The following is a 21,968-nucleotide window of genomic DNA, read 5'->3' on the forward strand; positions in this document are numbered from 1 at the left end:
AGGAGACAGATGGCCCTTACCCAGTCAGCACTGACTCTTAGGCCCTGGGGTCCAGAGAGGGACTGAAGGAGGTGTCAGGAAGAGGAGACACACCAAGGACAAATATGGAACTGGGTCCCGAAGTGAAGAAGCACCAATAACATCGGCCTGCCCTGGACTGTAGGGGCTGGGGGGGTGGGGGCTGTTAGATTTGGTGGGGGGGGGGGTGAAACTGGGAGAAATGAGGAAGCAGGGGAGGAATGGAGGGCAAAGGGAGAGGGCGTGTCCTTTCAAACAGGTGAGAAAGGAAAGTATGAAAGAGGGGCCAGAGAAGGAGCAGGGAGGGAAAAAAGTAATGAGCAGAGAGTGAGGAAAAAATGGGCCCATCCGTCCATATCCAGGGGCTCTGGGACAGCTTAGCCTCATGATGGTCCTTTGGGCCCTTCCAAAGTCCCTGTCTGGCCCCACAGGAATGAAAGGAAGGCCTGGACAGACTTCAAAAAGGATCTTGAATGCCTCAGACCCAGGAGGCTGGGGAAGGGAGAGATAGACAGAGAGGTTGGAGTGGGGGAGGGCTGAAATGGAGATGCTCTTAGACCCCTCATCTCGTGTCCCAAGTGCGAGACCAAGCCCAAGAAGGAGGACAGGGAGAAAGGTAAGGAGTTTCCAGGGCAAGTATGAGTAGAGTGTTGGTGGAAAGTGCCCCAGTCTAGAGAGGTGGGAGGACTGAAGGAATAGAAGAAACTGACTCCCCAAAAAGTTTCCTGGCTTTAGTTTCTTGAAGCTGCAACTCAGTTGCAATTTATCTGCTCCCCCGTGAGTCTAGGCCTCATCAGGACCCTCTGAAGGGCTGTTTTCCAGGCTAGTTGGCCTCCCGGGTTCACACATTGTGGATTCTCTGGTCAAACAGAGGCCAGAGGAGAGAGTGAGAAGCATACTGAGCTCGGCTGACTGGAGATCAGTGCAGACACAGGGCCTAGATGACAGCCATTGAAGAGGGGTCACTAAACCACTGGTGGGCCTCCATGCAAGGGACCAGGGAGAAGGCTGCCAGCCAATTTCCCCTCCTTCTACTTTTATTGAAGCTGGACAGGTTGATAGAAGTGGCTGCTAGGAACCAGTCTCAGGACTCTGGTCTCCTGTCCCCAACCCTTGCCTGCAGCAGAGGCTGGTTCTCAGAGGCTGTGAAGGTGTGAGTAAGACCCCAAGAAAGATGCCTGTGTCCAGGCAGGGGACAAGAAGCACTGAGCTCCTGCCATCCGGGGCTCCAGTAAGAGGAGGGATAGGAGGCCACTGGGGGGCTGCCCAGGTTTCTGACATCTGATGTCTGACCATCCATCGACGTCTCAGAACTCAAAGCCCAGAATGATGGGGGAGGGGAGTTGGAGGAGGAAGAAGAGGGATGTCCTGGAAGCCGGAGGTGGTTGAAGAGGTGCTGTCCTGTTCGGGAGTAGCCAATGTGGGGGCTGCTTACTGCTTCTCCACTGCTCCCTGTTCAGCCGCGCTCTCCTGGTTGGGGCCCTGGCCCTGGTCCTGGTCCTGGCCCTGCCCATGCCATGGGGTCTCCTTGAACACAAACCAACAGTTCCCGGCCCACAGGAAGAAGTTGATAAAGCCGAAGAGCTGCAAAGACATCAGGGGAGTTTGTGAGAATAGTAAGGGGGGCATCATGGGAACAGGGAGGGGGAATACCTGTGTGAAGGGGTACCAAATGCTAGAAAGACGAAAAGAGAACTGGATATAGAAGTAGGTTCAAGTCCATCACCCGCTAAGGGATTCTCTGGTGAAAGTGTCTAATTTTGTCCACAGCATGCACCCAAGTTGTGACTTGGTCGCTAGGGGAATCTGGCCCCTGGAGTGGAGCATCGTGCAAAGCATGACAAGGCGCAAGGGCCCTAGTGGTGCTTCCCACAGCAAGCGTGCCCTTGCTCAGAGAGCCTTCTGCAGGGTGGGTGTGTCCAGAGCTGTCCAAGGTGCTCCTTCCCTAGGCCCAGGGACCCAGCCAGGGCTATATTCAAATATTCATTCAAAATATTTAAAAACCTCTCAGCAGGAAGTATTTAGGGGGAAGTGTACTGATGTCTGCAATTAACTTTGAAATACATTAAAAATAAGGTAGATTGATAGATGAAGAGAGGTGGATAGATATGTGATAAAGCAAGTCAAGTTAAATGTTAATGGTACAGGCTAGGTGATGAGTACTTGGGTGTTCATCGTAAAATTCTTTCCACTTTGCTGTATGTGTGAAAATTTTTACAATAAAATGTTGGAGGGTAAAACTTATCAGCAGGGTTCCAGCAAGGTCTAGAAAGCTCCCTGGTATGCCAGCCATTAAACCTTTCAGTTGCTGGGCCTTGGGGAGGTTCAAGCCATTTTCAGGGCAGGGCCGAGGTGGCTGGGATGACAGGGGCATTCGAAAAGCTCAAGGCCTCAGCTATTTACTAACTGGTATGGAAATATTTCAATGTGCTAACAACTGGGATAGCCAAACATGTGCTTACCATCTGGCCCCATCACTGCCCAAAGCCCTTTTCCAGTCTGGAGGCCTGAAAGACAATGATCCCCTTCTCTCCCACTCTGGGTCTGCTCCCAGTTTTGAGCCCAGCCACAGCCCTATGTCCCCCCTTCACGTGCTCATGTGTGTACACACACACATGTTGTAAAAGGCAGGAGAAATGGGAGGCAGTCACAGAGAGCATGCCTGGAGGTGGGAAGAAGAGAAGGGAAACGGGAAGAGAGAGTACAGAAGGAGGAAGGAAAAGGAGGCTCAGTGGCTCTCAGGTTCCCCCCATCCCAAAACGTCTTCTCAGGGTCAGCCGGGGACCAGCACCCAGCATTAGACGCAGGGAGCCACTGGCTCCAGGGGCAGGGGATATCAGCTGTGGGGACATCCTCTCTGTTCCTCTCAGAACCTGGGACAGGCGTGGGCAGCTGGGATAGTGCTGTCTCCCCCAGACCCCTCCAGTGGCCACAGGTCTCACCACGGAGATGTTGGCTAGTCCCATGGAGGGAGTGGCCCCAGCACTGCACACTGCTTCCTCTCCGTGGCACACGGACATGGCTGCGGTCAGGCTGGATGGCCGTGTGGCCCCCTTGACGTCGGTCAGGCCCTTGCCCCAGGCAGCTGCAGCTACCAGCCAGAAGAAGGTGAAGGAGACAGTCACACAGAAGTCCTGGGAGGAGCAGAGGGACAGGAAATATACTCAGAAAGGCCCCCATGTTTCCTCACTTCTTTTCCTCTTGCCATAATGCAGTGGGATCCTGGGGTCCCAGGACAGCTGCCTCTTCCCATCCTACCCAACACTTAGAGCCTCAGGGAGCCCAGACTGTCCTGAGGAATCTGTTCACTGCCACCAAAAGAATCCTGCCACCCAGGGCTACCCTTACCCATGCCCTAGAATTGAGGTCAGGTAACAAGGTACCAAGGCATCTGCTGGTTGGTGTCACCCCAAAACCCTGGCCTGAACTCCCCATTCTCCCCTCCCAGCCTTTCCTTTGGTAACCATTGCTCAGCTACAACTGGTGGCAGAGTGAGAGCAAACTGCAGGAGACAAATGGGGTTCCCTAAGGCACCCCTTCCACCTTCCATGCCTGGGACAGGGAGAAAGTAAAGGGGGAATAACATTAATAATAGCTAACACTTATTGAGGCTAACTATACACCAGATATTTTACATGCATTTTCATTTTATCTCCTCAAAAGACTATGAGAGAAGTATTATTTTATTCCCATTTTATGGTTGAGGAAACTGAGGTTTAGCGAGATTAAGTAACTTGTCCAAGAGCACACAGCTAGTGCGGGACAGTGACGGGATTTGAATTCAGGCCATCTGACTCCAGAGCCTGCTTCTTGATGCTATCGTGCCTCCTGTGAGCAGAGCAAGCGGTAGGAGGTAGGTAGAGGCAGAGTCCTGAGACTTGGGCCTTCCACTAGCCCGAGGAACTATGGGAGCCACAGCACCAAAAAGGACCACCAACAACGAGCTGGCAGGGGGATTCAGGAAGTTCCACATATGGGTGTCAGGGACCCAGGAAAGCCACCAGGTTTGTCCTCCCCTCCAGCAATGACCTCAGCCCCAGAAGGTACGTCTCCTCAGTTTCTCTACCCCATCCCCTCTGGCCTGTGCCCACTCACCACCAGCGGGAAGCGCCTGTTCTCCGTGTAGAGTTTGTGGAAGCGCAGGTAGATGACTAGTGCAGCCATGGTATAGAAGAAGGAAAAGATGCCCAGGGTCACAAAGAACTCAGCAGGGGCAGAGAAGTCCCCCATGAGGTGCATGGTCTTAGAGGTGGATTCTTCGTCGCAGAGGGGCATCTCATACTGGACCCGGTTCAACCTGCAGGTGGCAGGGGAGGCCATCCTGAGCTCAGAGCAGTCCTCTCCCTGTGGAGGCAGGGGGCTCTCCCTGCCCTGGGAGTAGTCCTGTGCTAGTTCTCATGCTAGGGCTCTTACAGAGCCAAGAAAAGGGGCATGGAGGGAGGAATGTTTCTGGAGGGAAGGAATTTCCCTAGAATTCCGCTCAAACCCTACCTCCCATTCAGCCACCACGTCACACTCATCCACCCTGTCCAGATATGGCGACCACATATTTCCAAGCATCTCCAGGGCCCTTTAGGTCACAACCACAATATATATAGTCCTATTCCTGGTAGCCAACTATATATAGTCCTATTATATATATAGTCCTATTCCTGGTAGCCAAACCACCAGGGAGATCAGCTTCCTTCTGCCCCTGGGCAAGCACAGGCCCACAGTGGCCAAGTTAAGGTTGGAAGCACCCATTTTCAGGCCTTATTTAGGCCCCCCAATGAGACTATATTGGGTAAAATAAAGAGAGAAAAACACCCTATTATATACAAGAGACAGTTAATCTAACTTGGCTGCTACTACTAGCAATTTCCGAAAAGATGACCCTTGTCTCCATTCTCCTCTGAACACTTAGGTCACCCCATGAGCTCCCAAATACCCAGGAAAGAGTATTATTCTCTCTTCTATCTCCTGGTCACTTCCTTACCTTCAAAGTAGGGAGGTGGCTGCTGAGGGTCAGAGAGACCTGTGCAACTTGCCTAGATTCCTATAAGCCCCCATCCCAAAGTGCATAGGTTCTTTCTGTAGGAGCTGTTGTTACCTGCTGTGGGTTATCTGTGGACTGGAACATTATTGCAGCAATGGTCTATCTGAGTTTCCCTTATATTTGTCTCTGGTCAGTGTGTCTGAAATTCCTAAAGGGCAGGAAGGACCTAAGTCTCGTCATTCTATTTGAATCTGGAGTGGCACACAACAAAAGGTCTTTGGGTTTCTGGAAGAGGAAGAGACCAAATAGGTCCCGCAAATCCCGTGAGAGGGGCTGTGCAGGGCCGGAATCGATTCCTGCTCACCTGAAGGGATAGCCGAACGCAACGATGATGGAGCTCACGTCCTTGGCATCGTTGTTGCAGCGAACCGTTGCTCCTGTCTCCCCGCTGTAGGAGCCGCAGGACCCGAAGGCGAAAATAGCAAAGAGCTGAGGGAGAGTGAAGCCCCTTTGAGAGTCAGAAGGCCTCAACCAGCCAAGGTATATCCCTTCAGAACCACCCTCTGACACTCAGCAAGTGCAGATATGGGGGGCGGGGAGAAGAGGGGATGGATTCTCTTTAATCAAGTGCCCCCTGGGCAGGGACCCATGGCTTCCATTGGTCTTCCAGCCTCAGGGTGCTGTGTTCACTGCACAGGGTGCTGGGCCAAATAGCCAAATGAATATGGTAGACTTTGAGTGGTGTCTGGGAGGGAGATGAAGAGAGAGGAAATGGACAGTTTCCTGGTCTCCCCATTGGATGTGACACTGGGGACCATTGGTAGCCTCCTTAAGATGATGACTAACACAAAGCAATTTAGGCTTTTGGAAACTTCTGGCTCAAAGCTGGGCTTGAATTTCCTCCCCAAGAAAGAGGCACCCTAGAAATACATTCGTCTGCGCCAACCTAGATCAGGCATGCATGGAATTCTTTCCATTTCTCCCTTGAAGCTGTCATTGAATCTTGTCATTACCTTGTTGCTAACTTCCAGTGGCTTCCTGCCTCAATGGAGGTATAGCTGGAGGGAACAACTTCTGCCAAGCCTTCGGTGGGGCCAAGGGGGCAGGGGGCCATTCTGCTGTCCCATGGCACTGCCAGCCTAACTCCTCTTCCCCCAAAGGCACCTTTCCTTTCAGCAACAGCTCTGGCTGGGCCGATGCTGACAGTCCTGGCTCAGGCCCAGAGAAAAATACCCTCCACTTGCCTTATCAGCCTCCACTCTTTCCCCAGTGGAGTTTCCCTCTGTAATCTGTTCATGCTGCCATTTCTCAGTGTTAAGAACCAGAGGCGTTTCAGATCACTTGAATTGCTTTCCTCTCCACCTTTCATCACATTTTACTAAACCTCCTGCCTTGAGTGAAATGAAATTCCCTCATCCTATGATTTTCAAATTGCTTTCTGGAGAAACACACTTTGGTTAGAAAAGGAGGTGAGAAATTGGAATCTCTTATCCTCCCACATCATCTGTTTGGGCCCCACTTCCTGTGCACTTACCATTGGCTTGTACATGATGTAATTATTCTTATAAGCAGTGGGCTTATTCTGTTAATTGTTCATTTTTTGTATGTTTCTCTGTGACTCGGTATCTTGGACATTAAGCACCCAGAAGACAGCTAATCTACATCCCAGTCCTGAATCCAGAGTTTAGAACAGAGTTGTGTGCACATTACTTTGCTAACGCTCGATAGTGTTATGGAGTGAAAAGAGACGTGGATTAGGAGTCTAGAAATCCGGGTTCTAGTCCTGGCCCTGTCACTAATTAGCTGGGTGACCTCTAATAAGTCACTCTGCTCTCTGAGTCTCAGTTTCCTCATCTGTATAATGAGGGGTTTGCAGTAGGCAATCTGGAGGCCTTTTCCAGCTCTGTAATCCTCTCACTCTCCAAGGGTAACACTATCAGTGTGCTCTTGGCTGGACTTGCCAGCAGCTGTGCTCTGCCCCTGGGTGGTGTCCGGTGCCACTGCCCCGCCTTGCATCTCCTGGCCTGGCAGATCTTCTCCCTAGGAGAGCCATTGACCCTTCTCTAAAGGTCATAATGGACACCTCTCTGTTTCCAAGAGGCTTAATTCAGACAAATGAGAATTGTCTCCATTTTTAAAAACATCCAGGAAAGGAGATGGTATAACCTCTCTCCAATGCCTGAATAATCTCCTCATCGACTTCAATCACGGAGGCTGCAGTAGAACCCTGCTTGCTCATCTTGACAGAGCTGGCGAGAAGTCGCCCAAAGCCTCTGCATCATTACAAACTCCAGGTTGCCTCACTGGCCTAACAATAGAACTTCTCTAGCTCTTCCTCATAGGCGTTCTCTAATCTTTTGTCAGCTCTGTGGTTATCTGATTCCTCTTAGAAGTTTCTTTATTGCTCTTAGCTTCTGGTGTCCAGAACTGGACACAATTAAGGTGTCACATTCTAGGAAGGGCAGCACAGTTGGATATATTTTTCCCCGTTGGCAGTTAGCCAGTGAATAGCTCTGTAGAGGTTCCCTAAGAAAGGAAGTATTCCTAACTTGGGGCAATGAACCTGCTCTATGGAGCCTTCTCTTCACCAGCACTCTCTTGCCAGGCACTCCTGAACATCTACAGAAAGATGACATTTATTGAGCATCTACTATGTACCAGGCACTGTTCTAGGCACTATTACTTAGCAGTGAGCAAAAGAGAAAAATGTCTCTGTCCTCATGAAGCTCATACTCTAGAGCTGCACTGTCCACAACACTAGCCACTAGCCAAGTGTGGCTGTTTAAATTTACATTAATTAAAATTAAATAAAATTTAAAATTCAGTGGCTCAGTCACACTAGCCACCTTTCAAGTGCTCAAGAACCACATGCGACTAACAGGTACCACACTGGACAACACCGATTAGAGAACTGTTCCATCATCACCGAAAGTTCTGCTATGTCTAGATGACAATCTAGAGGTTCTGAAAATCCTGAACCCTACTTTATGATTCCTTTATGGGCAAACTATACCCATAATAACTTTAATATTAACTGTATTCTCTTCTATTCTGATTCTTTGAAGGTCAGAAATCTCTAAACACCTTATATAACTCTTTGTTAACCAGAATATATGATTAAATCTGAACATCACAAAGTCAGATGGTGCCAGATAATAGACAGCTTGCTATGTAAGTGGATGAAAGAAGAAATCTAAGGAGAATCTCACAGGGTCTCAGAGCAGCTGAGCAAAAAGGATCTCAGAGATTATCAAGCACAACGGTCTCATTTCATAGAGGTGGAAACTGAAGTCCCAAAAGATTAAGTGACTTTCCCAAGGTCACATTTAGCCAATGTGAGAGCTAGGCTTAGAATTTACATCTCCTGATTCCCTGTCCGGTGTTCTTTCTATTTCATTCATTCTTTAATCAACAAACAGTTATCGAGCATCTGCTTTGTGTCAGGTGCTGGAGACACGAAGATGAGTAAGAGCCGGTGCCTGCTCTCAAGAGTTTACATCCAGAAAGGAGAGTGTCATGCTCAAAAAAACCCCACAAAAAATGAAAAACAAACCCTGCATCACAGAACTTTTAAGGCTAAAAAAAAAGAGATCTCTACTATGTGCAGGGGGGATTGTAAGGAGGGAGGGAGTAACTCTGCACTGGGATGCAGGAGCAGAGAAAGACCCCTCTCCCAGCCCCCTCCACCTTTCTGCACCAGATTTGCTTTCTTCCCTAACTGTGCCGGGTGACTAAGCCACAGGCAAGAGGGGGAAAGAATTGAAACCACCCCCGTCACCAAGCACAAGGCTCTGAGTTGAGCAAACTGGTCATAAAGAACAGAAGCCAAGGAGAGACGGCACCCCTGAGACAAGGGGGGGATCTCTGGAGTTCTGGTGCCAACCAGCCTTCCTCCTCTTGGACCTGCATTGCTGGGGACAGCAATGGTCACATACTGCCCTCCACCACTTTCTGCCTCTGCATTTTTTTTTGAAAGATGTCAGAATAACCTTGCCAGTTTAAGGATGAGGCTCCACTTTGGTGCTGACTTGCTTGTTGGTGATAATCCTGTGTCAGTCCGGAGAACACTAACATCCTCAGTTAGTACAGGGCACAAGGAAGACAAGTTCTCCCCCCAAATCCTACTCCCACAATCATCTCATTGGTTTTATGGACTCTGATGGTGTACTTTCCTTCTTTTTTTTTTTTTTTGTGAGGAAGATTAGCCCTGAGCTAACATCTCTTGCCAATCCTCCTCTTTTTGCTGAGGAAGATTGGCCCTGGGCTAACATCCATGCCCATCTTCCTCTACTTTATGTAGGATGCCGCCACAGCATGGCTTGGTCCGCACCCAAGATCCGAACCCTTGAACCCCAGGCCATCGAAGCAGAGCGCCCAAACTTAACTGCTACCCGACCGGGCTGGCCTCCTGATGGTGTACTTTCACATTCCCCACATTTATTGAAATAGCTTATTTTCATTACAGAGACCCCAGAGCCAAATAAGTGACTTTGGCACCTCAAAGGTAAATTATTGATCAGGGGCACACCCAGTTAATGATAATATGACTTATTATGGGAACGGTGACTGAGTAATTGAGAAGATTCTTTTGTACCTTACCCTCAAAGTGAGGATTTGGCAGTGACATTTGAATAATCTCACCAAAGGACAAGTCTAGTTGACAGTCTGCATAAAGAGGAAAGTTACGGGAAAGGGGAAATTGGGGAGTAGGAGAGAAGGGAACCAACCTTACCAAATACCTCCTGGACTGCCGGGCTCACCATGGCCTTCCTGAATGCTCGGATGCTTTACAGATATTACTCCTGTGATCCTCCCAGTGAGTCCAGGGGATAGACGTTACCCTCATTTACAGATAAGAAACTGAGGCCCATGAAGATTTAGTCACTTACCCTAGGATCCAAGGCTAGAAAGCAGAGAGACTGGATTTAAACCAAAGCCCATCCAACCTCAAAGTCCGCCTTTTTCTTTTTTAAAAAAGCTAGTTCTCCAATTACTGGTCTATGCACACGTTAGTTCAATAGCTTAGTGTAGATTTAGCAAGACTCCAGATGTGGAATTGAGGTGAGATTAGTTAATTTTTGAATTTTAAAAAGACACTCTAAGCCAAGCTTCTGACTAATAAGACTAACAATCCTTCCTTTCACCAGGATTCCAGTAAAACCTTTGCTTTTTAGTAATAATGACAACAAAAGTTTTCGATTATCATTACAATAACTGCAAGATTTGTGTTTTCTTTTTTTTCCTTTTTCAGTCAAGAGCATTCACTCACTCCAAGCAGGAAATGAGTGAAAATCCCAAATGACATTTTCACTGTCATTTTTGGTGCTGGTTCCTGTGTACTTTTATGTTAGCTCATCCACAGAGACTCAGGGCAAGTGAAACTCACACTCTGAATTCAGGCCACCAGGATGAAAGTAAAAGCAAATGGTACCACCTTATGATGCTACCCTTCGAATGAAAGCTGAGTTCGGAGTCTAGCCCTGGGCCCCTGGATTTAACATTATGAGAGAAAGACATAACCTCCTCTCTAAGAAGTTGAGGATCATAAAAGTCAAAGGGATCTTAACTCTTAGGGATCAGTGCTGACCCTGGGAGAGGACTGGCTCATTTCCCGAGGCGTTGCTTTGTGCAGCCTTTGTAGAAATTTTGTGGGTATTGGGGGTGGGGGGGTGAGAAAAAGGGTAGAAGGGTTGAAGAAGGAAGCTTTTCAGAATCCCCCCGTGGAGGATGATTCCATGGTCTAATAACCTCATTGTTTCCCTCATCCCTTGACAGTCTTTCTCAAATTTCCCTTAGATCCATTTGTCTAGTTTAATGATAAAATTGTCCTCTTACATTTCAGGTTCTACTCCTCTGGATCGCTCATAATGGCTCCCTAATTCTGGATGGCAGTGACATGGAGCCTTAATATCATTCTTCTATCACCCCCTCCAGTACTCATGTGGTGGGTCAGAACAGGGAAGTGGGGGGAGGTGGAAGGGCTCAGTCAGCAGTTGGTCCAACTGCTCTTGAGGCAGTAGAGAGAGTGGCAAGTCCCCACCAGGTCCCAGAGTTTGCACTTCGGAGCTCCCCAGGCTGGCCTGTAGCCCCAGTCAGGGTCTCGGATATCCAGAGATAACCCCAAATGCACTATTGCCCCTGAATTTCAGATCTGATGATTCTCATCCAAACAATGATTTAGGAATCCGTAACACAGTGCTAACTCCTGTCTCCAGTGAGTTAAAAGCTCTTTAGAACTTAATCCTCCTCAGTATTAATGGCAACTTATTCCCTAGCTAAATTCTGTGCTGAAAGTAGATTAAGTTATTCACACACCATTTGGTGTGTGGATTGTCTAACTTAAATCTCTTCTGTGATAGTGCACTAAATGCTCCCAACCAGTCTTTCTGATTTGAAAGAGTAACTGCACCTGTCCACATTCCTAATTTATACCCACGAGGCCTTGGGCACTGGGAAGGACAGAGAGCACACCAATGTCTGAAAGTCCCAGTAAGGCAAGGAGGTATTTCCCCTGGACCATTACAGGGTAAACTGAGGCCCTGGGCAAGTGATTTCTTCAAGATCACAAGGTAAGTCTAATGAAGGGCAATATTCCAGCATGCCAACACATTTAGAGCAGAAGGGGACCCTAGGGATGGTCTGATCAACATTTGACTAACCTTGGAAACTGAGGTCCAAAGAAGTGACTTGCCCAAGGTCACATAGCTGAAAAAGGCAGGTCCAGGTCTGAAACCCAGGGCCCCAGCTTCCCAGCTCAACGTTCTCTCTTACTCTACAAGCCACATTTTGGCCAAACTGTGATTTTTATTGACTTCAGTTTTTTCTTTTATGTAATCCTAGAGCCATGAACTCCATTCATTCATTCATCTACTCCCTCACTCAGTTACAGGAACCCAGATTACTCTAGTGACTTCAGCAGGGCAATGGCCAGCCCAGACCCTGTCCCCTGAGTCCACCTCCAGGATCAGCCAGGTCCTGGTGGGTTTGGAGGCAGGATGGTTTCCATCGCCTGCCTCCTTCCCCCCTCTGCCCTCCGCGGCTTTCCTCGTCCCCCTTGTCCTCCTCCCCCCTCCCGCCACCGAGGAGTGGTATGTGCAGGATCAGAGTTCTGGAAAGGTTACACCCGGGTCCTCTCGCCCGGGTGAAATGTGAGCGCCCTGGGCAAAGGCTCCTTGCACATAGAAGGACCGAATCCGGGTCTCCGCATGCCTCGCTCCTCACCCTCCAGCCATCAAGCGCTGGAGAAGCAGCCCCAGCTCGCCCCTCCCCCGCCCACCTGTCGCCGCCCCCCACCCTTCCGCCGGGGCCCGGCCGAAGTACCTCCCTGCCCCCCACTCCGGCCACATTGCTTCGGGTCAGCGTCACAGCCCAGGTTCCCGAAATAGCCCGCGGCTGGGACAGCAACTCACCCACTGGAGAACTTTGATGAAGCCCAGAGGCTCCTCTAGCCTCCTCCAGCGCACCCCCTCGAGCAGGCGGTCCACCTGCGGAGACAGGGCCAGCAGGGGGTCAGGGCAGTGGGAGACCTCGGGAAAGGCTGGTCCCTCTCCTCTCACTCACACCCGAGAGAGGGGCGGAATCAAGATCGAGCCCGAAACCAGGTGGAGAAGGGGCGGTGAGAGAGCCCCAAGGGCGCGCGGGGAGTACCTGCTGGCGCGGCGACTTGTCCGCCGTGCGACTCGAGCTCTCTGTCGAGGACATGCTGGCGCAGCGGGGCCGGGGCGCGGCGCGGGGGCTCCACTCCCTCGCCCGGAGGCTGCAGGGACCGCGGTGGGGCCGGGGGCTGCTGACCCGCGGCGAGGAAGCGAGCGGCCGTCGGCGGCCCGGGATCCAGGCTGGCCGGGTGGGTCGCGGGGGCGCTGCTGCTCGCGTTCGCCGAGGCCGCCGCTCTGCCCCACCGGCTGCAGAAAGCCCCCGAGTCCAATTCAAACTTCTGTCAAACTCGCGAGCGAACTTGGCAGCCGAGTCACGTGGCGTGCTCTCCCGAACCCTCCTCCCGCCCCCCTCGCTCCCCTGTTTTTGCCCCAGGGCGCCTTAAAGGGACCTGTGGGCTCTGTGGACAGTTCGGCCTCGAGGGGGCTCAAGTTCTTTGCCAGAAGCCTCCAGGGCCAGTCCGAAGCGAGACACCGCAGCCGCTCCAACCCATCGCCAAAGTCGGGAACTAGCTTGGCGCGCTAGGACTCACCGGTTCCTAGCTTATCGTTCCCTATTCTCCCAGGATTTGGAGCGCTCTGCGCAGTTGTTCTTTTCTTCTACACCATAATACCCAGAACCTAAAGGATTTTCTTAAGGCATTATCAGTGCTGAAATAAGGTTCTAAATCTTAATGGTTAACAAACTGCTTCCAAAATCTTCGAGAGCCAGTACAGACAAAAAGGGCAATAGAATATAAATTGCTCACTTTTTATTGTCTAGTTAGGCGTTGCTTTAATCTTTTAACAACGAAAGGCCTTCATATGTTAGTGATTTAAAATTACTAATCTTTTAAAAGTATAAACTCAACCTCCTTTAAAATAGCCCTCACCATTTAAATGAGAGTGAAAATAAAATCTTTGAGGAATAAGAGGCTCAGAAAAGGTAATTTGTCTTGAAGAGTTGACATTGTTGCATTGTGATTGACCTTAAATCCGTCCCTAATTTTCAAAAAGTGTTCGACAGGAGCCTTGAGTGAGCAGTCAAAAATATTACACATCCGGTTTACCGGATTGTAAAAAGTAGTAAAAGGTTAAGTAATTTGTCCAAGGTCACTGAGTGAGCCAGTGGGTGGCGGCCAGGAAAAGAGAACCGGCCTGCCTTCCTAAGAATTGGCTTGTAAATATGTATCCACCTCATCACAAAGTCATTCTTGGAGGTCCCCTCTGGTACTTCGGAATGACTGCTTTTTGAACACACATTTAGCTATTATTAATACCATTCATTCCCCCAGTGAGTAAGTGCCTTCCCACGGTTGGGGTGGGAAGGAGCCCGTGGGATCAGGTCTCCTGGACTTGAAGGGAACTTCTCCAGTGGATTTCCATGCAAATCTAGGCTAAACGAGGAACAACTAAGTCCCCAGTGCAGTTCTTAATAAACTGTTCTGCAGTCTTAGGTTCCTTTTCCATGCAATAAGGATAATGATTTCTGTCCTACTTACAGCATAAGGTTATCATGAGGCTTAAGTGGTGTGATGTGTGTAAATGTCCACACTACACAAATATGAAATAACACTTATTACCAACGTCTACAGCAAGATGCGTACAGGATGCAGCACAATCAAAAAAGAATCAGAATAATACAGCAAAAATCTACATACCCACCAGCCAGCCTTGTTAAATTTTAACATTTTTCCTTGTTTGTCTCAAATCCATTCTTTAAAAATAAAATAGAAATTGCATATAAAATCAAAGCACTGTGTGTACTCTTATATTATTCCCTCCCTCTCTCCTTCCTCCCCAGAAGTAACCACGATACTATCCTGAATTTGTTTTTTATCGGCTTCATGCATATTCTAATATTTTTACTGTATATAACTATATCTAGAAACAGTACATAGAAATTTACCAGACTTAGGACAATTTTTCAAATTGTTTTAAACTTTATCTAGATGTTATGCTTTAGGTAACCTTAAGTTGCATTTTTACTTAACATTGTGTTTATGAGAGTCATCTAGGCTGATGTACGTACCTTTAGTTCCTTCATTTTGGCTATATGGAATCCCACAACATACACATCCCACAGTGTATTTACTTATTCTCATACTGATTGACATTTAGGTTATTTCCAAATATTTACTCTTTCAGTGCTGCATTGAATGTGCACATATGTCCTTGTGCACATGTGCATAGGTTGCTGTACTGCACTAAATTTCCAACTTTCTTTTTTTTTTGAACACAAACCCTGGTAAGAAATAAATTTTTATGTCATGACCTATTATATAAACCGAAACAAAAGTTTCACAAAACACTCTCATATTTTCTATTCCATTTCATTAAAAAAAGAATTCTGATCATCTAGAGGCAGATCCAGGTGTTGTGGGGCCTAAAGTTTACACAATTCGGGGGCCCCTTTTAGAAAAAGAATACAAAATTATGAATATAAATTTGGTAACCAGGTCTTGGAAGAAAATTTGCAAGTGATGGGGCCTGAAGCTTAATCTTCATTAGTTTCAGGGTAAATACCCCTCCGGGTAGATGCACTAGATTGATTTAATGATTCACTAATAATAGACCTCTACCAGCAGTTTGATCAACATCACTCTATACCTAAAAGCAAGTCGGCTAGGTCGTAAGATGTGAATATTTCAACTATGAGTTTTAATAAATGTGTATATCCATGTAACCACCACCATGATCAAGATATAGAACATTTCCATCGTTCCAAAGAGCCCCCTCCTGCGCTTTTGCAGTCAGTCCCCAAGAAACCACTGATCTGTTGTCATTATAAATTAGTTTTGCTTTTTCTAGAATTTCAAATAAATGGAATTATACAATATGTACTCTTTTGTGTCTGGCTTCTTTCACTCAGCATAATGTTTTTGAGATTCATGTATACTGTTGCACTTATCAGTAGTTTGCTCCTTTTTGTTGCCGAGTAGTAGCCATCACATTGTGAAATATGATCCGTCACAGTTGGTTTATTCACCTGCCAATGTACATTTGGGTTGTTTCCATTTTTTTTTCACTGATATGAGTAGAGCTGCTATAAACATTCTTGTAGAGAGATTTGAGTGAACGTAAGTTTTTACTTCCACGGTAAATACCCAGAAGTGGGATTTCTAGGTTATATGTAAATATATGTTTAACTTTATGTGAAACTACCCAACTGTTTTCCAGAGTGGCTATACCATTTTGCCTTCCCACCAACAATGTATTCCAGTTGCTTTGCATCTTCTCCAGAACTTGGTATTGTTAGTTTTTTTAGCCATTCTAAAAGGTGTGTAGTGGTATCTCACTGTGGTTTTAATTTGCATTTCCCCAACGGCAAATAATGTCGAACATATTTTAATGTGCTTATTTGCCATGTGTATCTTTTTTGGTGAAGTATCTGTTCAAGTTTTTTGCCCATTTTTTAAATTGTGTTGTTTGTTTCTTACAATTGAATTTTGAGAATTCTTTATATATTCTGAATGCAAGTACTTTGTTGGATATGTGATTTGCAAATATTTTCTCCTGGTCCGTAGTTTGCCCTTTCATTCTCTTAACAGAGTCTTTTGCAGAGCAAAAGTTTTAAATCTTGGTGAAGTCTAATTTATCTTTTTTTTTTTTTATGGATTGTGCTTTTGGCATCATGTCTAAAAACTCTTTGCCTAACCCTAGGTCACAAATATTTTCTTCTAAATGTTTTATAGTTTTATGCTTTACATTTAGATCTTTTTGCATTATTTTTTATAAAAGATGTGAGATTTAGGTCAAGATTCTTTCCTTCTTTGTTTTTTGTTTTTTTTTTTGGCTTGTAGATGTCCAATTGCTCTAACATCATTTTTTTTTTAAAGACCATTCTTTCTCCATTTAATTGCTTTTGCACTTTTGTAAAAAGTCAGTTGGCCATATTTGTGTGAGTCTGTTTCTGGGCTCTCAGTCTAATCCATGTGTCTGTACCTTTGCCAGTACCACACTGTGTTGGATACTGTAGGTTTTGGGGGTTTTTTGTGTGTGTGTGTGTGAGGAAGATTAGCCCTGAGCTAACATCTGATGCCAATGCTCCTTTTTTTTCGCTGAGGAAGATTGGCCCTGGGCTAACATCCGTGCCCATCTTCCTCTACTTTGTATGGGACACCCCCACAGCATGGCTTGACAAGCTGTGCATCTGTCTGCGCCTGGGGTTCAGAACCTGCGAACCCCGGGCTGCTGAAGCCCAGCGCGCAAACTTAACTGCTATGCCACCGGCCAGCCTCTGGATACTGTAATTTTATAGTAAAGCTTAAAATAGGACAATATGATTCCTCTAACTTTGGTCTTCTTCAAAATTGTTTTAGCTATTCTAGTTCCTTTGCCTTTCAAAATCAATTTTAGGGTCAGCTTATCTATATCTTCAAAAGATTCTTTTGGGATTTTGATTGGAATTGCATTAAATCTATAGATAAATTTAGGCAAAATTGACATCATTACTGTGTTGCATTTTCCAATCCGTGAACACTCTATGCCTCTCCATTTATTCAGGTCTCCTTTGATTTCTTGCGTCAGCGTTTGCCGTTTTAAGCGTACAAATCGTGTACATGTTTTGGTAGATTTATACCTGAGCCTTTAATTTTTTTGGAGCCATTATAAATGATGTTATTTTAAATTTAAGTTTCCATTTGACAGTTGCCAGTATCTAGAAATATGATTGATTTTTTTCTGTTGATCTTGTGTCCTATGACTTTTCTAAACTCGCATTTTAGTTCCATGAGTTTTTTGTAGATTCCTGAGGATTTTCTATGTAGACAATTATATTGTCTGTAAATAAGGACAGTTTTTTTTCTTCCTTTATAACATGTATGCTTTTTATTTATTTTCTTTGCCTTATTGCACTAGCTAGGACTTCCAGGACAAGGTTGAATGTGGAGTGGTGAGAGTGAACATCATTGCCTTGTTCCTGATCTTAGGGGAAGGTGTTCAGCCTTTCACCATTTAGTACGATGTTAGCTCTAGGTTTTTTATAGATGCCCTTTATCAAGTTGAGGAAGTTCCTCTCTATTCCCAGTTTGCTGAGAGTTTTTATCATGGATGGATATTGAATTTTGTCAAATACTTTTTCTGTATCAATTGATAATGATTATGTGTTTTTTCTTCTTTAGACCATTAGTATGGTAGAGTATGTTGATACATTTTTTTAGAATTTTTAAAGGTTATATATATATATATATATATATATAAACTAGGCTTTATTTTTATTTATTTATTTATTTATTTATTTTTTGCTAAGGAAGATCCGCCCTGAGCTAACATCAGCTGCCAATCTTCCTCTTTTTGTATGTGAGCTGCCACCACAGCACAGCCACTGACAGACGAGTGGTGCAGGTCTGCGCCTAGGAACTGAATCTGGTTCTGCAGAAGCAGAGCATGCCGAACTTAACCACTAGGCCACAGGGGCTGCCTAAACTAGACTTTATTTTTAAAGTAGTTTTAGGTTCACAGCAAAACTGAGCCAAAAATGCAGAGAATTCCCACCTCCCTGCACTCTCTCCAGGCTGTGTATGGTGCATTTATTTGTTACAATCAAAGAGCCAACATTGACACATCATTATCAACCAAAGTCCATAGTTTACATTAGGGTTTACTCTTTGTATTGTATATTCTATGGGTTTTGATAAATGTATAATGACATGTATCTACCCTTATATGATCATACAGAATAATTTCACTGCCCTAAAAATCTCCTGTGTTTTACCTATTCATCCCCCCCTCCCCTCAACCCCCTGGCAACCACCAATCTTACTGCTTCCATAGTTTTGCCTTATCCAGAATATCATATAGTTGGAACCATTCAGTATGTAGCCTTTCAGCTTGGCTTCTTTCACTTAATAATATGCATTTAAGATTCCTCCATGTCTTTTCATGACTTGATAGCTCATTTCTTTTTAGTGCTGAATAATATTCCATTGTCTGGATGTAACAGTTTACGTATCCATGAAGGGCATCTTGGTTGCTTCCAAGTTTTGGCAATTATGAATAAAGCTGCTATAAACATCCATGTACACATTTTTGTGTGGACATAAGTTTTCAACTCATTTAGGTAAATACCAAGGAGTGTGATTGCTGGATTGTATGATAAAAGTATGTTTAGTTTTATAGGAAACTACCAAACTATCTTCCAAAGTGGCTGTACCCTTTTGCGTTCCCATCAGCAGTGAATGAGAGCTCCTGTTGCTCCACATCCCAGCTAACATTTGGTATTGTCAGTGTTTTGGATTTTAACCATTTTAGTAGGTATGTAGTGGTATCTCGTTGTTTTAATTTGCAATTCCTAATGACATATGATGTTGAACATCTTTTCATATGCTTATTGCCATCTGTATATCTTCTTTGACGAAGTGTCTGTTCAGATCTTTTCCCCATTTTTTAATCGGGTTCTTCATTTTCTTATTGTTGAGTTTTAAGTGTTCTTCGTATATTTTGGATAACAGTTCCTTATCAGATATATCTTTTGCAAATATTTTCTTCCAGTCTTTGGTTTGTCTTCTCATTCTCTTGACAGTGTTCTTTACATAGCAGTTTTAAATTGTAATGAAGGCCAACCTATCAATTTTTTCTTTCATAGGTCATGGCTTTGGTGTTGTATCTAAAAAGTCATTGCCAAACCCAAGGTCATCTGGATTTTCTCTTATGTTACCTTCTAAGAGTCTTATAGTTTTGCATTTTACATTTAGGTCTATAATTTATTTTGAGTTGATTTTTGTGAAAGGTGTAAGGTCTGTGTCTAGATTCATTTTTTTGCCAAGTGGATGTCCACTTGTTCCAGAACCACTTGTTGAATGGCCTGTCTTTTCTCCATTGAATTGCCTTTGCTCCTTTGTCAAAGATCAATTGACTATATTTTTGTGGGTCTATCAATTGATTTTTGAATATTGAACCAACCTTGAATTTTTGGTCATGATGTGTTATTCTTTATATATTTTCTGTAATATATATTTATATATTATATATTGCTGAATTCAATTTCCTGATATCTGTTGAGGATTTTTGCATCTCTATTCATGAGGGCTATTGGTCTGTAGTTTTTTTTGTTTTTTTTTTTGGACTATCTTTGTTTGGTTTTGTTATCAAGGTAATGATAGCCTCCTAAAATGAGTTGGAAAATGTTCCTTTCTCTTATATTTTCTGGAGAGCTACTGCTTCTTAAAAAGCTAAAGCCATATTTTAGCCAAATCAACTGCACATTCAAAATAACATCATTCTCTCAGCATTTTTTTTAATCCATGAAATTATTCCATAGCAGATATTTCATTTTTTGAAAATTCTGCCTGTTAGGAGTAAAGGCACCCTACAAAAGGAGATTGACTACTCGTCACATTTCTGTCCTAATAGTTTTTGTTTGTTTTAGATAATTTTGGGAGACACTAAAGACTTCTTGGGCTTTTGGTAAAATGGCTTCTACTATCTAGAATCCTAATTCTGTTGGATTTGGTTTTACAAACAATTGGTAAAGGCCTAATAAATTCAAAAAACTACTTAATCTTCATATATGCTTCAGAATAAAATAGTTTAAGGGAAAAAATATATATGAGAGTAAAAATCAATGGCTGTCATAGTAATGGAAAGTAAAAATCATGACAGTTATTGTGTGAAACAATGATATAGTTTCCATTTTTATCTGGAACTAGTGACACAGAGAGAGCATTCTTACATAAACAAAGGCATGAAAGTGTGAACTACTGAGGGATATTGGTGATCAGCAAATACTTCTATTTGCCCTGAAAATCAGATGTATGAAGGGGAGTTGTAGAAAATAAAACTAGAATGGCAGTTGAGGGTAAGGGCCTGAGTGATAAGCCCGTAGACTTTATTGACTACTCACTCTTAGATTTTGAGCAGAAGAGGTAATATAGAATAGTGGTTAATGATCCAAGTCTGGAGCCAGACAGATCTGCGTTCCAAACCTAGTTCTACCATTTAGTAGCTATGTTTCCTTTTCAAGAGATTTAATTTCTCTAAGCTTCTATTTTCTTATCTACAGAATGGAGTTAATGACAGTATCTACTACAAAGGGCTGTTAGTGAAGGTTAAATAAGATAATGTATGTAGAGCCTGGTGCCTAGCACATAGCAAATATTCAATAAATATTAGTGACTACCTGTTTAGAGCTGTTCTTCAGGAATATTAATCTGGCAGCGGTGTGTATAAGTGATGTAAGTACATGGCCTTCCTTCTTAAAACAGAAACATAGCCTTCCAAGGGTTTCGTCAAGAATATTTCAGAAAGCAGAATCTCTAGTGGAGTGGCATGTCTCTGAAATTGAATTAACAAGATTTAGAGGCTACTTTGACTGAAGGTCAGGGAAGAGGGAGTCATTATTGCATTACTGTTTTCTGTATTCCAGTGTTCTGGTATACTGTGCTATTTTTAAGCACCGAAATTCAGGTATTTTTGTTGGTGTAATACCATTATTTCACCTTTGGTCAGCAGTTTCATTTACTCTTAGCCCTCTCTTCAAACTCTCCTTCTTTCTCCTGCCCAAACCCCCTCCTCATCACTATTACCATAAGCCCTCCCATTCCCTCTTTACCACTCAGTTCCAGCAACTTTCTACCTCATCCAAACTCCTTCATCCTCCATTACACTCTGTCAGCAAAATGCTGAGCAAGGGCTAGGCAAGAGGAGCCTTTGAAGTAGGAAATTTCCTCATAGAGCATGGAGAAGTGTCAGACCCAGTCAGGGCCACCTCTCTTGGGCTCATAGGAGAAAAATCATCTTCAATCAGAGGCGGTAGTCCTGAAAACTCTATGGAGAGCTAAACTGGGCAGGAAAGTCTTGAAGCTCTTCCAGACCAGCTACACCAGGGATGATGTATGTGCAAGTGTGTAGGTGTAGGGGTAGGGGTGGGGGAGCAGTGACGTTGCAGAAAGCAGCCAAGCCAGTAGTGGCCAGAATTTTGCCAGACATTTTATAATGTGTTTATCATTTTTGTTTTTAATGTGTTAAATAATATTTAGTTACATTAATTTTTTTAAGCTTTATAGATTCTGAACACGTGAAAAAACAAAATCCAGTATTTTGGCTTTGCAGGAAATTAAAAGAGAAATATTAATAATATAATTTTGCTTTAGTATTGTAAGTACTCACTAAGAGAGGACTCAAAGATGGTTTTAAGTGTGAAAGACCATTGAGGACAGTTATAAAAATAGGGAGTGTCATCAGAGCTATGAAACATTGTCCTGTACTATAAGATACGATGTCATGATTAGGGTTCCTAGACTGTTTTCTTGCCTTTCTTTCTTTTTAATTAGAAAGAGAGAAAGAAAGAGAGAGAGATTTTGTAGTTTTCCTTTGGTGTCAGCGCTAAGTACCAAAATACTGGA

General features: G+C 44.7%; 1 protein-coding gene across 1 annotated transcript; it reads right to left on the reverse strand.

Moving 5' to 3' along the window:
• Positions 1-215: 215 nt before the first annotated feature.
• SYPL2 (synaptophysin like 2) lies at positions 216-12,921 on the reverse strand. The gene is made up of 6 exons (XM_004420729.3): positions 12,641-12,921; positions 12,403-12,477; positions 5,358-5,482; positions 4,114-4,315; positions 2,961-3,152; positions 216-1,602 (listed from the first exon to the last, which is right to left on the reverse strand). Exons 1-6 carry the CDS (start codon positions 12,692-12,694, stop codon positions 1,450-1,452), a joined length of 801 nt encoding a protein of 266 aa, XP_004420786.1. The 5' UTR covers positions 12,695-12,921; the 3' UTR covers positions 216-1,449.
• Positions 12,922-21,968: the final 9,047 nt, after the last annotated feature.

This window comes from Ceratotherium simum, chromosome 2, assembly GCF_057802395.1.
Source record: "Ceratotherium simum simum isolate JZ-2026a chromosome 2, ASM5780239v1, whole genome shotgun sequence".
Lineage (NCBI taxonomy): Eukaryota > Metazoa > Chordata > Mammalia > Perissodactyla > Rhinocerotidae > Ceratotherium > Ceratotherium simum.